The sequence below is a fragment of the Nerophis ophidion genome, linkage group LG10, assembly GCF_033978795.1.
Source record: "Nerophis ophidion isolate RoL-2023_Sa linkage group LG10, RoL_Noph_v1.0, whole genome shotgun sequence".
In the NCBI taxonomy this organism is placed as follows: Eukaryota; Metazoa; Chordata; class Actinopteri; order Syngnathiformes; family Syngnathidae; genus Nerophis; species Nerophis ophidion.
In genome coordinates this window covers 45,534,132-45,547,736 of record NC_084620.1, presented here as the reverse complement: position 1 = coordinate 45,547,736, position 13,605 = coordinate 45,534,132, and the positions used below count along the sequence as shown (strand labels likewise).

General features: G+C 39.9%; 1 protein-coding gene across 2 annotated transcripts in view; it reads left to right on the top strand.

Moving 5' to 3' along the window:
• gal3st4 (galactose-3-O-sulfotransferase 4) overlaps positions 1–11,715 on the top strand; it is a 107,453-nt gene extending 95,738 nt beyond the window's left edge. For both annotated transcript variants that reach the window (XM_061913910.1, XM_061913911.1), the window contains exon 4: positions 2,957–11,715. In XM_061913910.1, the coding sequence (XP_061769894.1) occupies positions 2,957–4,009 (1,053 nt within the window). In that variant the 3' untranslated portion in view covers positions 4,010–11,715. The remainder of the gene's footprint in view (positions 1–2,956) is intronic.
• Positions 11,716–13,605: the final 1,890 nt, after the last annotated feature.

The following is a 13,605-nucleotide window of genomic DNA, read 5'->3' as shown; positions in this document are numbered from 1 at the left end:
ATGTTTTCATCTGTTTGCTACATTCTGACAGCTGCAAAAACAGTGCAAGAGTTAATCTATGCTATTAGTCCCTTTCACAGACCATACATTGTGGTGCGTTTCCTTACCGTTGCTGACGTTCTGCTTGCTCCATGAAAAATGTGTGGAGAAGCACACTGCACCTTTTGGAAGAAAACACTTCGATGGTAAATCTGAAAAATGGTTGTTCGGATTTTTTTTTTCAATTAGTTTACAGTAGGTCTTATTTAGCTTAAGTCTTTGTACTTTTTTGTCCGTATGGACGTGAAATGGTGTTCAATTATATTCATCATGGTTTTAAAAAGTCTTAAATATGACTTGTTGAGACTGGTAGATTGTGTTGTTTGTTTTCATCCAATGTGCACAACAACATAGACGTGTGACTTGCAGTTGAATAAATGCTGGGACAAGCAGATTTTTTCAATGTGAATTGATCCCTGAGAGTGTGTAGGTGTAGCCGATGTTGTGACCAGTGAATCTTCCGAGTTTATTTTTGACCATGTATGGAAGAAAAAAAATAGCGCAACCTTGGTCTTCAAGATATATATTTAATAGTACATTTCAAAATATAAATTCTGATACTTTTTGGGATGGTGGGGCGTGAAGGGTTTCATTGCATCCAAAGGGAACACCTCCATAAATGAGCTGTTTGCAGACAAACTTAGAAAGAAGGTTACAAAAATTTTACTTTGGAGCAAGATTCACGGAAAATAATACATATTAACGACACCACCACGATGTTTATTAAATGTGGATTAGAATCATCATTGGTCCCCTTTGGTGTTAGATTTTGTAAAATGACCCCTTGTTTGTACAAAAGTGCTATCCTTTTTCTCTGAATTTTTCATACTCGTGAAACCAAAACCCGGTTCCACAAATCCGTTGCCCACATAAACCAGGCCGAAAAACCACCACCTTTGAGGCCTCCCTACCGGATATTAACTAACATGATCACCATTTAAAAATAGTATACAACTTATGATCAAATATATGTAAAAATGAAGTACAAATAATATTAATATCACTTTAATAAATGAATAAAAACGTAACATTGAGAGAATAATAGTAGTAACAATACTAATTAACCATAGAAAACAACATTAAAATATTACAAAACATAAGAATTTAAGATGATCAATAAAAGGCTTGGTTAAAAAGTGCGTCTTTAGCCTTTTTTTTTTAAGTCCAGGGGCTCTGCAGTCCTGAGTCTCTCGGGCAGGCTGTTCCACAGGTGGGGGCCGTAGTGGCTAAATGCCATGTTCCACAGGTGGGGGCCATAGTGGCTAAATGCCATGTTTCACAGGTGGGGGCCACGGTGGCAAAATGCCACCTCGCCGCGGGTCTTTGTTCTGGTATTTGGTAAAGCTAAAAGGCCAGTGCCAAAGGACCTCAAGAACCGGGAGGGTTGATCCGGTCAAAGCAGGTCAGATAAGTAAGACGGCACAAGGCCATTAAGACATTTAAAAACTAATAATAGAGCTTTAAAATTTACCCTGAAGCGGAAAGAGAGCAATTTTAAAGCAGGGCATTACCATAGTCTAAAGCAGTGGTTCTCAACCTTTTTTCAGTGATGTACCCCCTGTGAACATTATCATCTCTTCTTAAAATGATGAAAAAATATTTTTGTAATATTTTTAAAATGTGGGCTTAAAGTCAGCTCTGAATCAAAAATCTCGCCCAGTTCTTTTATAGACTGTGTTGGTTTAAAATCTTGTAATTTTGGTAAAGGTCTTCAGGACATACAGTGAAGCAAAAAGTGTTTAGTCAGCCAACGATTGTGCAAGTTCTCCCACATAAAATGATGACAGAGGTCTGTAATTTTCATCTTGGATACGCCAAAAACATACGAAACAACTAGAAGCAAGGAAAACTAATTTTTCACTAGCTGGTACTTTTAGATGTCAACCGAAAGTGAGCAAACCTTACGGACTTCATCCTTTGTTTACATCGACAACTGCTGTAGACATCGAGAGGAAAGATCCACCCAAACAACCCACTTCAGTTGCAGACTGGGTAGTTAATAATGAGGTAAGCTAAAAAAATATTTGCTTGCGAAATACGCATGTTTGTTTTAAATATTAACCAATTATTGCTTTGCGTAATATAAATGTTTTTTTCTAAAAAAAAAATAAAATGCCACGTGAAAATATATTATGAAATTACAGAAATTCAAAGAGTCGCGTTATTGATTCCAGTTAACAATTTATTTGAACTAAATTTGCATATAATACTAGAGGCAGAAGTTGGCAGTGAAATCCAAAAAAGAAGCTACAAAAGCAGAGACCAAAAGGAAAATGCAGGCTGCTCAGAAATTTGCAAGGAAAGCTCATGTTTGGTCTCTGCCAGCAAGTAAATATGTGAAGTGAACTGAAGTAATGTGGTAATGCTGTAAATAAACTGTAGATAATAACACTGATCAATGTGACACCTGTGGATGTGAAATGAACACAAGATGTTAATAGTAGTGACTAAATACTGTTGGGACTGAACCATATACAGTGATTCATTAGGATAATTGGGGTATGTATGTTCTATTAATGATGTTTTCATGTCTTTAAACACTAAAATATTTTCTTCAAATGGTGCTGTCTTTGTTAATTTTAGCATGTTAAATTGGTGAAAAACCAGGAGCCTTCGTCCCCCAGACCCCCGGAAAGTTTTTTCAGTCTTTTTCATTGTGGTCAAATCACATGCCTGTTATAGTTGAGGATGAGAACGTAGATCGAGTCTGCTGACGTCACTTGTTGCAAGTCTAAAATGGCTTGTCTGGAACGAGACAACGTTGTTTTATAAATATCTCTGCCATGCCTCGATTGTTTGAATTCACATTTTCAGCTCTTCTGGGGATCCCAGGCACACAAACACGTGCCAACAGGCAAAAAAAGGCCACCTTCACCCTTAAAATTACTTTGCTCGTTGTCCTTGTTTTGTCTTCCAGGTGGAAAAGGTCATGCCTGCAGATACCTTCTACTTCTCCATCATTCGGGATCCCGTCGCCATGGCGGAATCGTCCTTCGCTTACTACAAAGAAGTCGCTCCTGCATTCCGGAGAGCCAAAACCTTGGGCGATTTTGCTGACGATCCTTGGAAATACTATGACCCGCGTGCCCGGAACAACCACTACGCCCGCAACTTGCTGTGGTTCGACTTCGGGATGGACCACAACGCAAATTTTTCTGTTGGCTTGGCACGTCGCGGTGAAGCATTAATCCGCCACAACTTCAAGCTCGTCCTGATGTCGGAATATTTTGACCAGTCCATGATCCTCCTCAGACACGCCCTCTGCTGGCCACTGGACGCCGTCGTCTCATTTAGCCTTAACGCTAGGCAGCAGAAGCCTGGTGTCGGCGTCGGGATTAGTGAAACCTGGGTTGGGAAAATCAGAGGCGCTGGCGGACAAGGCGGCGGTCGCGGACATTCCCAAAGCAATCCGGTTCTAACGGAGGATCAGCGGGTCAAGCTTCGCCAATGGAATGCCTTAGACTGGTTTTTATATGACGCCTTTAACCGAACCTTCTGGGAGGACGTGGACAAGTTTGGTAAGGCACGCATGGAACAGGAAGTGGGTCTCCTCCAGATGCGGCGAGAAGCGCTCGCACAAGTATGCCTCAGGGACGGAGGTAAGCCCGTGGAGGCTCACCGCATCCGGGATAAAACAATACGACCGTTCCAGAGTGGATTAGTGAAAATTCTGGGCTACGAGCTGCAACCGGGTCTGAACAACGCCACAAGAATGGCGTGTCTGAGGATGATCCGACCCGAGATCCAGTACAAGGACGTGCTGGACGCCAAACAGTTCCCGCGAACTCAAGGACAGCAGATGCAAGCTCCGAGATTTGTAATGAAACCAGACTCCTCCAGGGTGTCTGTGGGGAGAACAATGGGCGATGAGGTGGCGTGGGAATGGGACAGGAGTCGGTTAACAGACCACCAAAACCAGACAGATTCTGGACCGGTGAAGGCTAAAAGACGAAAGTTTGAACCGGTTTGAGCCAGAACAAAACCCTATTTTGCACTACCACATCGTAAGTGTTCACCCAGCATCATTGTTGTCCTTTTGGGATGCTAACAAGATGGGATGTCAGTAATATTACTGAATAGAGATGTCCGATAATCTCGGACTGCCAATATTATCGGCCGATAACTGCTTTTGAAATGTAATATCGGAAATTATCGGTTTCAAAATGTTAAGTTTATGACTATTTAAAACGCCGCTGTACGGTGTGGTACACGGACATAGGGAGAAGTACAGAGCGCCAATAAACCTTAAAGGCACTGCCTTTATGTGCCGGCCCAATCACATAATATCTACGGTTTTTCACACACAAGTGAATGCAAATCATACTTGGTCAACAGACATACATGTCACACTGAGGGTGGCCCTATAAACAACTTTAACACTGTTACAAATATGCGCCAAACTCTGAACCCACACCAAACAAGAATGACAAAGACATTTCGGGAGAACATCCGCTCCAGTACACAACATAAACACAACAGAACAAATACCCAGAACCCCTTGCAGCACTAACTTCCGGTACGCTACACCCCCCACCTCAACCTCCTCATGCTTTCTCAGGGAGAGCATGTCCCAAATTCCAAGCTGCTGTTTTGAGACATGTTAAAAAAATATTGCACTTTGCGATTTCATTTTTTTCCATAACTTGAAATGATTTATTTTGGAAAATTGTGTTACATTGTTTAATGCATCTAGGGGGGCATCACAACAAAATTGAGCATGAAAATGTGTTAATTCCATGACTGTATATATCGGTATCGATTTATATCGGAATCAGTAATTAAGAGTTGGACAATATCGGATATCGGCAAAAAAGCCATTATCGGACATCTCAATACTGAACGTTATTATTGTTATTGCACACTACTGGTATTATTTGACGTCCTAAGCCTTTACATCAAGTACATTATTACAGCAGAGCCTCCACAAAGTCGCACAATTAAGAAATTAGTACTCGCAGTATTCTGAGAAAAAAAGTTGTAATATAACAAAAAAGTCAAAGTGTCACGAGAAAAAAGTCGTAATGTTATGAGGAAAAAGTTACAAAGAATTGAAAGAATATAACATGCGACACGGTGAAACTCGTAAAGTTTCGAGACGCACGGTTGCAAAGTTATGAGATTATATCAGAATGTCAAGAAAATTAAAAGTTGCAACATTGCAAGAATTAAGTCTTAATGTTACAAACATCTTTCAAACATACTAAAAATGATCAGGACTTATGCAGATTCCAAATAGAGATCAGCAGAAGGTAAGAAAAGTTGCTTTTGCATATTGTTGCGAAACAAAATGCCAGATAATGTCTTACCTTATACACACACCATAATAATACTTGTATTTTTAATGCGCCGACAATCCATCGAGCGGTACGGTTTCATCACTTACCAAAGACGTACTAAAACATTTTGGTAGATTTTTAACGGCGTGTGTAATGTTCTATATTTTCAATGGAACATATAATTGGCAACACTAAATTGGCCCTAGCGTGTGAATGTGAGTGTGAATGTTGTCTGTCTGTGTTGGGCCTGCGATGATGTGGCGACTTGTCCAGGCTGTACCCGGCCATCCGCCCGAATGCAGCTGAGATAGGGTCCAGCACCCCCCGTGACCCCGAACGGAACAAGCGGTAGAAAATGGATGGATGGATGGCATATAAAATGTTGGTGTTGTTATTGCAGTCTACACATATTTCTTATGTGTGACTGCCATCTACTGGTCACACTTATTATTACACCATGTACCAAAAAAAATTGCTTCGAAAGCCAGAATTATTCCGTACATTAAGCGCACCGGGTTATAAGGCGCGCTGTCTAGTTTTGAAAAGAAGAAAAAAAGATTTTAAGTGCGCCTTATAGTCCGGAAAATACGGTACATGTTCAGTTACACCCCAAAAATACCATTGTATGTCACTATGAATACATATAGCAATGTAAAAAACTATTTATAATGTGAGAATAAAGTTACAAATTAAAATAAAATGAGAAAAAAATATATAGACATAATCTACGAAAAAGTCATAAAATCACAACATGGGGTTAAAATAATAAAGTTGTAATATTGCGAGTAAAGAGTTCCCAAGTTTGTAAAATAAAGTGACGTTACTATAACAATATTATAAACATAATCTCAATTAGTCGTGTTATCCGAATAAAGTCAGTATTACAAAAATAGCAAATTGTAAAATGAGATTTAATTGTAAACTTTTTCTCGATACATTACGACTTTATACTCACTCTGTTGACCAGGTAAAATAATGGCGTTTTTTTTTTTTTAGTATCGATGTTATTTTTACAGTGGGGCCCTGAAATTTTTTTTTTTTTTCATTTATTTTTTCATTTATTGTATATGGAACTACAGAAAAGTTGCTTTGGAAAGAAAAATGTGTGACGACGGCCGTACAACCAAGATACCCGACATCAAAGGTACGCTTTTTATTTGTTTTTGAAAGTGCCTGTTGTGATGTTTGTATTTTTTATGAACACTGCTTTAAAATTTACAAAAACAAACAATGCTAAAATAAAATGTAATGCTGATATAGCATTTTTTTTCCCCCCCGAGAACGCCATAAAACTTGACCTCCAGTAAGTACGCACTGCATTTGAGTAATTAGGCTATTTTACATCTGAACATTATATGAAATAAAACATAGAAGTCATTTTAAATTTCTTAACTAACTTGTACGAATGCAATGTATTTATTTGGTGCAATTGCAATGATTTTAAATTATTACAACACATATTCCTGATAGAGGATTTGCTGCATTTTTGCTATGCTAAGCCAGTAATTTACAGATGCTGAAAACCCCAGAAGCAGTGAAGTTGGCTTATTGTGTATATCGTAAATTAAAACTGAATACAATGATTTACGAATCCTTTTCAACTTATATTCAATTGAATAGACTGCAAAGACAAGATATCTAAGGTTCGAACTAAGAAACAACATTTTTTTGCATCAGTCCATCTTATTAACAACACCCTTTCTGGGTGTTGTTGATAAATGGCTTTGGCTTTGCATAGTAGAGTTTTAACTTGCACTTACTGATGTAGCGACCAACTTTAGTTACTGAGAGTGGTTTTCTGAAGTGTTCATAAACCCATGTGGTGATATCCTTTTCACAATGGTGTTGCTTTTTCATGGAAAGGGATCAAAGGTCACGCGCATTCAATGTTACGTGCAGTGATTTCTCCGGATTCTCTGAACCTTTCGATGATAATACGAACCTTAGATGGTGAAATTCCTAAATTCCTTGCAATAGCTCGTTGAGAAATTCCGTTCAACTGTTCGACAATTTGTTCACAAAGTGGTGACCATCGCCCCGTCCTTGTTTGTGTACGACTGAGCATTTCATGCAAGCTGCTTTTACACCCAATCATGGCACCCACCTGTTCCCAATCAGCCTGTTCACCTGTGGGATGTTCCAAATAAGTGTTTGGTGGTACCTTCCTCAACTTTCTCAGTCTTTTTTGCCACTTGTGCCAGCTTTTTTGAAACATGTTGCAGGCATGACATTCCAAATGAGCTAATATATGCGAAAACTAACAAAGTTTTCCAGTTCGAACATTAAGTATCTTGTCTTTGCAGTCTATTTAATTGAATATTGGTTGAAAAGGAATTGCAAATCGTTGTATTCTGTTTTTATTTACAATTTACACAAGGTGGCAACTTCACTGGTTTTGGGTTTTGTAAATGATGAAATGTACTGCCAACTATATGTGCGAGATGGCAGCGTGTGGCTACGGAAGCACCAGGTTTTGGAGTCTTTCTATGGTACGATCCGTTCGTTAGCGGAATGAAAACAGGCAAGCGGTGTGCATAATGTAGTAACTGAAGGCTCGACTTTGACTTCGATTCCAACTCGTCTGTCGACCGTTTTTCATTACCATGAAGTGAGTGAGAGTGAATCTCTATGCACTTTTGACATAAGGTATGGCAGACATAAACCTCCACCTAAGCTCAATTACAAATGAAGAGTAGTCAATTTATTGCAAATATTGAATCTGAAATTGAAGGGAAATGTCAATGTCAAACTCGTAGAAGGGTTTGGAAGAGGTATGTCAAACGCCACACGTCACAAATACCAATTAATTTTGATATAGAGTACAAGTCAAAAGTTTGGACACACCTTCTCATTTCAATGTGTTTTCTTTATTTTCATGACTATTTACATTGTAGATTGTCACTGAAGTCATCAAAACTACAAAATGAAAATAACTGAAAACATGTTTTTATATTGTAGTTTCTTCAAAATAGCCACCCTTTGGTCCGATTGCTGCTTTGCACACTCTTGGCATTCTCTCGAGGAGCTTCAAGCACACCTGTGAATTTGAAAACCATTTCAGGTGACTACCTCTTCAAGATTCAATTTTATTTATTGTCAATTCTTTAACATGCACAAGACACATAAGAACTGAAATTGACATTTTCGACACAGTCCCACTAAGAGCAGACATACGTTACAGGGAGACAAGACGGGACCGCCAACGGGTCAGCCATTTTTACGGCGCTCCTTAAAGGGGAACATTATCACAATTTCAGAAGGGTTAAAACCAATAAAAATCAGTTCCCAGTGGCTTATTTTATTTTTCAAAGTTTTTTTCAAAATCTTACACGTCCCGGAATATCCCGAAAAAAGGCTTTAAAAGTGCCTGATTTCCGCTATCTGCAAAGCCACTGTCCATTTTCCTGTGACGTCATCCAGTGATGCCAATACATACCACAGCGGATACCACAGCAAGATGTAGCGACATTAGCTCGGATTCAGACTCGGATTTCAGCGGCTTAAGCGATTCAACAGATTACGCATGTATTGAAACGGATGGTTGGAGTATGGACGCCGATAGTGAAAACAAAATTGAAGAAGAAACTGAAGCTATTGAGCGAATAGCTATTGACGCTATTCGGCCACGTCTTCTTTAGCATTGCCGGTAAAATGTGCGGACCAACCGATTGGGACTTTCGCATTGACACTGGAGCAACTTAAATCCGTCGATTGGTAAGTGTTTGTTTGGCTTTAAATGTGGGTGGAAGAAAACGCTGGATGCAAATACAACTACAAATGTACATACAGCTAGCCTAAATAGCATGTTAGCATCGATTAGCTGGCAGTCATGCCGCGACCAAATATATCTGATTAGCACATAAGTCAATAACATCAACAAAACTCACCTTTGTGATTTTGTTGACTTTATCGTTGGAAACGGATCTGCAGGTTATCCATACATCTCTGTGCCATGTCTGTCGTAGCATTGCCGGTAAAATGTGCGGACCAAACGAGGGACTTTCGCATCTCTTGACACTGGAGCATCCGTCGATTGGTAAGTGTTTGTTTGGCATTAAATGTGGACGGAGGGAAAGGCTGGATGCAAATATAGCTACAAATGAGGCATAACGATGCAATATGTACATACAGCTAGCCTAAATAGTATGTTAGCATTGATTAGCATGCCGTGCTAATTGATGCACATTCTACGTAAATCAATTTGAATCCGTCCCTGATCGTGTTGTTACACCCTCCGACAACACACCGACAAGGCATGATGTCTCCAAGGTACCGGAAAACAGTCGAAAAAACGGAAAATAACAGCGCTGCGTTGTGTTTGAGAAATGGCGTTGACTACCTAGGTGACGTCACGTTTTGACGTCATGGCTCCGAGAGCAAATAATAGAAAGGCGTTTAATTCGCCAAAATTCACCCATTTAGAGTTCGGAAGTCAGTTAAAAAAATATATGGTCTTTTTTCTGCAACATCAAGGTATATATTGACGCTTACATAGGTCTGGTGATAATGTTCCTCTTTTAAAAAAGGTGGAAAAAAGGTGATATTGGGAAAGGGGGGAAGAGTAAAAAAAATTTCAGTCAAAGGACTGAGTCCAAGGGGGAAAAAACAATTTTCCATAGCACACATAAACATATTACATATAGTCACAACAACTCGCAACAGAGGGCGGGGAAAGTTGGGGCCCTGGAGGCCGGCCTGCTGCTATAAAGCGCTGTTCAGCTGTCCATCAGTCCGAAGGGGAATTAAGCGGTGGTGAAGGTGTTGGGTGGGGGTGGGTAGTGTGTTTGTATATACTGTATGCCCATAGTCTTTGGGTGAAGTGGTGTATATGAGCCCAGGGTCGTTCTGCATGCAATGCAAGCAACGTCGACTTCCGGGTGTCATTTAGGAGGGAGAGAAGTCAAAAGCGTCCATCTTTGAGATTCTTCAGGGGATGATTACAGAACAGCCTGTTTTTGTCCTCAAGGCCATTCAGGGGAGTCAAATCGTAGATAAGGATTTTAGTCTTTTCTCAAGCAGGCATTACAATGGTTTGCCTGTTCTATTTGTCCATGTGGTTGCTCTCATATCCAATCTTTTCTTCTCAAGCTTCTCAATGATGTGATCCATCTTGCGATTCAGTTCATAAGTCGCCCCAGACTATGATCCCACAGCCCGACCTAATCCGTCCATTGCGACGAACAGCCTTTGGGCTCCTTGAGTAGCTGCCATTGTCTTACGAATTTTACGAAACACCAGAGCAATGCCCAGCCCAATCAGCAGGTGCCCCGCGATCATGCTTCCAAATAGGTAGATGGCTTCCACGTTCTCGATGGAAAGGACTTAGAGGCACATTATTCTCCGTTTGTCCCAGGAATCTCTCACGTACCCCGCAGCGATGGTTCCATCAGGGCAGCCAGGCTCCCCAGAACCTCTTTTTTCCTTGTCGAAAAAGATTTTGTCAATAGAGTCAAGAGTCCAGCTAATCAATTCCATGTCTGATGTTTAGAGTTGGAGGACTGCGCAAAGAAAGAAGTTTCAAATACGTTTAGACAAGACAAGACAAAAGAAAGCAAGCAAGGAAAAGATGGGAGGAGAAAAAATATGCCACCGCCCTCACCAGAGGCAAGACAGAAAGCTCTTAGAGAGAATTCTAAGAGTGTGCGAAAAAGTCATCGTAGCAAAGGCTGGCTATTTTGAAGAAATTGATTGATTGAGACTTTTATTAGTAGATTGCACAGTTCAGTGCATCCATCCATCCATCCATCCATTTTCTACCACTTATTCCCTTTCGGGGTCGTGGGGGGCGCTGGCGCCTATCTCAGCTACAATCGGGCGGAAGGCAGGGTACACCCTGGACAAGTCGCCACCTCATCGCAGGGCCAACACAGATAGACAGACAACATTCACACTCACATTCACACACTAGGGCCAATTTAGTGTTGCTAATCAACCTATCCCCAGGTGCATGTCTTTGGAAGTGGGAGGAAGCCGGAGTACCCGGAGGGAACCCACGCATTCACGGGGAGAACATGCAAACTCCACACAGAAAGATCCCGAGCCTGGATTTGAACCCAGGACTGCAGGAACTTCGTATTGTGAGGCAGACGCACTAACCCCTCTTCCACCGTGTTCAGTACATATTCCGTACAATTGAGCACTAAATGGTAACACCCGAATAAGTTTTTCAACTTGTTTAAGTTGTCCATGTTTTGACAATGAGAATGTGTGTCCAAAGTTGTGGCCTGTACTGTAAATCATTGTAAGTTGATATTTGTGTGTTTTAAATACAGTGGGGCAAAAAAGTATTTAGTCAGCCACCGATTGTGCAAGTTCTCCCACTTAAAATGATGACAGAGGTCTGTAATTTTCATCATAGGTACACTTCAACTGTGAGAGACAGAATGTGGAAAAAAAATCCAGGAATTCACCTTGTAAGAATTTTAAAGAATTTATTTGTAAATTATGGTGGAAAATAAGTATTTGGTCAACCATTCAAAGCTCTCACTGATGGAAGGACGTTTTGGCTCAAAATCTCACGATACATGGCCTCATTCATTCTTTCCTTAACACGGATCAATCGTCCTGTCCCCTTAGTAGAAAAACAACCCCAAAGCATGATGTTTCCACCCCCATGCTTCACAGTAGTTATGGTGTTCTTGGGATGCAACTCAGTATTCTTCTTCCTCCAAACACGACGAGTTGAGTTTATACAAAAAAGTTCTATTTTGGTTTCATCTGACCACTTGACATTCTCCCAATCTTCTGCTGTATCATCCATGTATCCATTTTGGTATAAACTCAACTCGTCGTGTTTGGAGGAAGAAGAATACTGAGTTGCATCCCAAGAACACCATACCTACTGTGAAGCATGGGTGTGGAAACATCATGTTTTGGGGCTGTTTTTCTGCTAAGGGGACAGGACAATTGATCCGTGTTAAGGAAAGAATGAATGCGGCCATGTATCGTGAGATTTTGGGGCAAAACCTCCTTCCATCAGTGAGAGCTTTGAATGGTTGACCAAATACTTATTTTCCACCATAATTTACAAATAAATTCTTTAAAATTCCCACAATGTGAATTCCTGGATTTTTTTTCCACATTCTGTCTCTCACAGTTGAAGTGTACCTATGATGAAAATTACAGACCTCTGTCATCATTTTAAGTGGGAGAACTTGCACAATCGGTGGTTGACTAAATACTTTTTTGCCCCACAGTATGTTGTATCAATATTTAGTTTCTGCTGTTGAGTCAATCAAAGGGGCCACTATCAGAGTATAATACTTTACATTTGGAAAAAGCGATCTGTAATGCATTTGTGTATTTCTTTTATTTTATTTTTTTTTGATGGCACGATTGCGTTTTCCAGAAACGCCAACAATGCTTCCATTGATAGTCTTTGTCCGGTGGAATGTTCTAGCAGTCCGAGTTATCGGGTGTCACCTTACAGCGGTCAGTCAGTGTGCAACAAAGGATCTTTTTTTTACCCACTTTTGGATTTTTTAAATCTCGATTTGTTTGAATAGTGTGTTAGAGTAATTCTACAAAAAAACACTTGTTTTTTCCCCCAAACAAACTTCATTCCTCATATCGGGCATTTTCTTTTTAAAAATAACCGTACTGTATTTGTTTGAGGAAGAAAACTGATGATATACCCAAACAGTGCCAGAAACAATGTCCTTTTGTTTCCCTGAAATACTTTACAAGACACAATATTTTAAATAAAATTGCTGTAATTAAATAAAACTGTTCTTTAATCCTTATTGCTTTATTCTTCCCAATAGAGTCCAGTATTAAGAACATGCATTTTATGTACAGTGCTCATGTGAATATGAAATGATTTATTACATTGTATGATTGAACCTCTTAGAATAATAATAATAATGATGATAAATGCTGTACATTGTACGTATAAACGGTATATTGTGGGTTTGGACCTTACTTGAAGCTTCTTGTTGAATTTTGTTGTAGATTAAAGATCTTTTGTGTGCGATGTTTGATTTTCTTATGCAGAATAAATAGCAAGCTACATTTCAGTCTTTTCTTTCCTCCCCGACATGCAGCCTGCAAGAGACAGAGCAATCTATTGGCAAGGTTTAGCACAATGGGCTCCGTGTTTCAGCAATGCACAAACTCATTCCTTACGAAATCTGCACATATTGTGAAAAACTCTAGTGTGAGGCACTACAGAAGGGTTGTTACTCGTTTTCATTGAGGGCCACATCTCAGTTATGGTTGCCCTCAGAGGGCCGCTTTTAGCAGTGAGTAATATATGAATATAAAATATATGATACATCAACAATGTATTTTT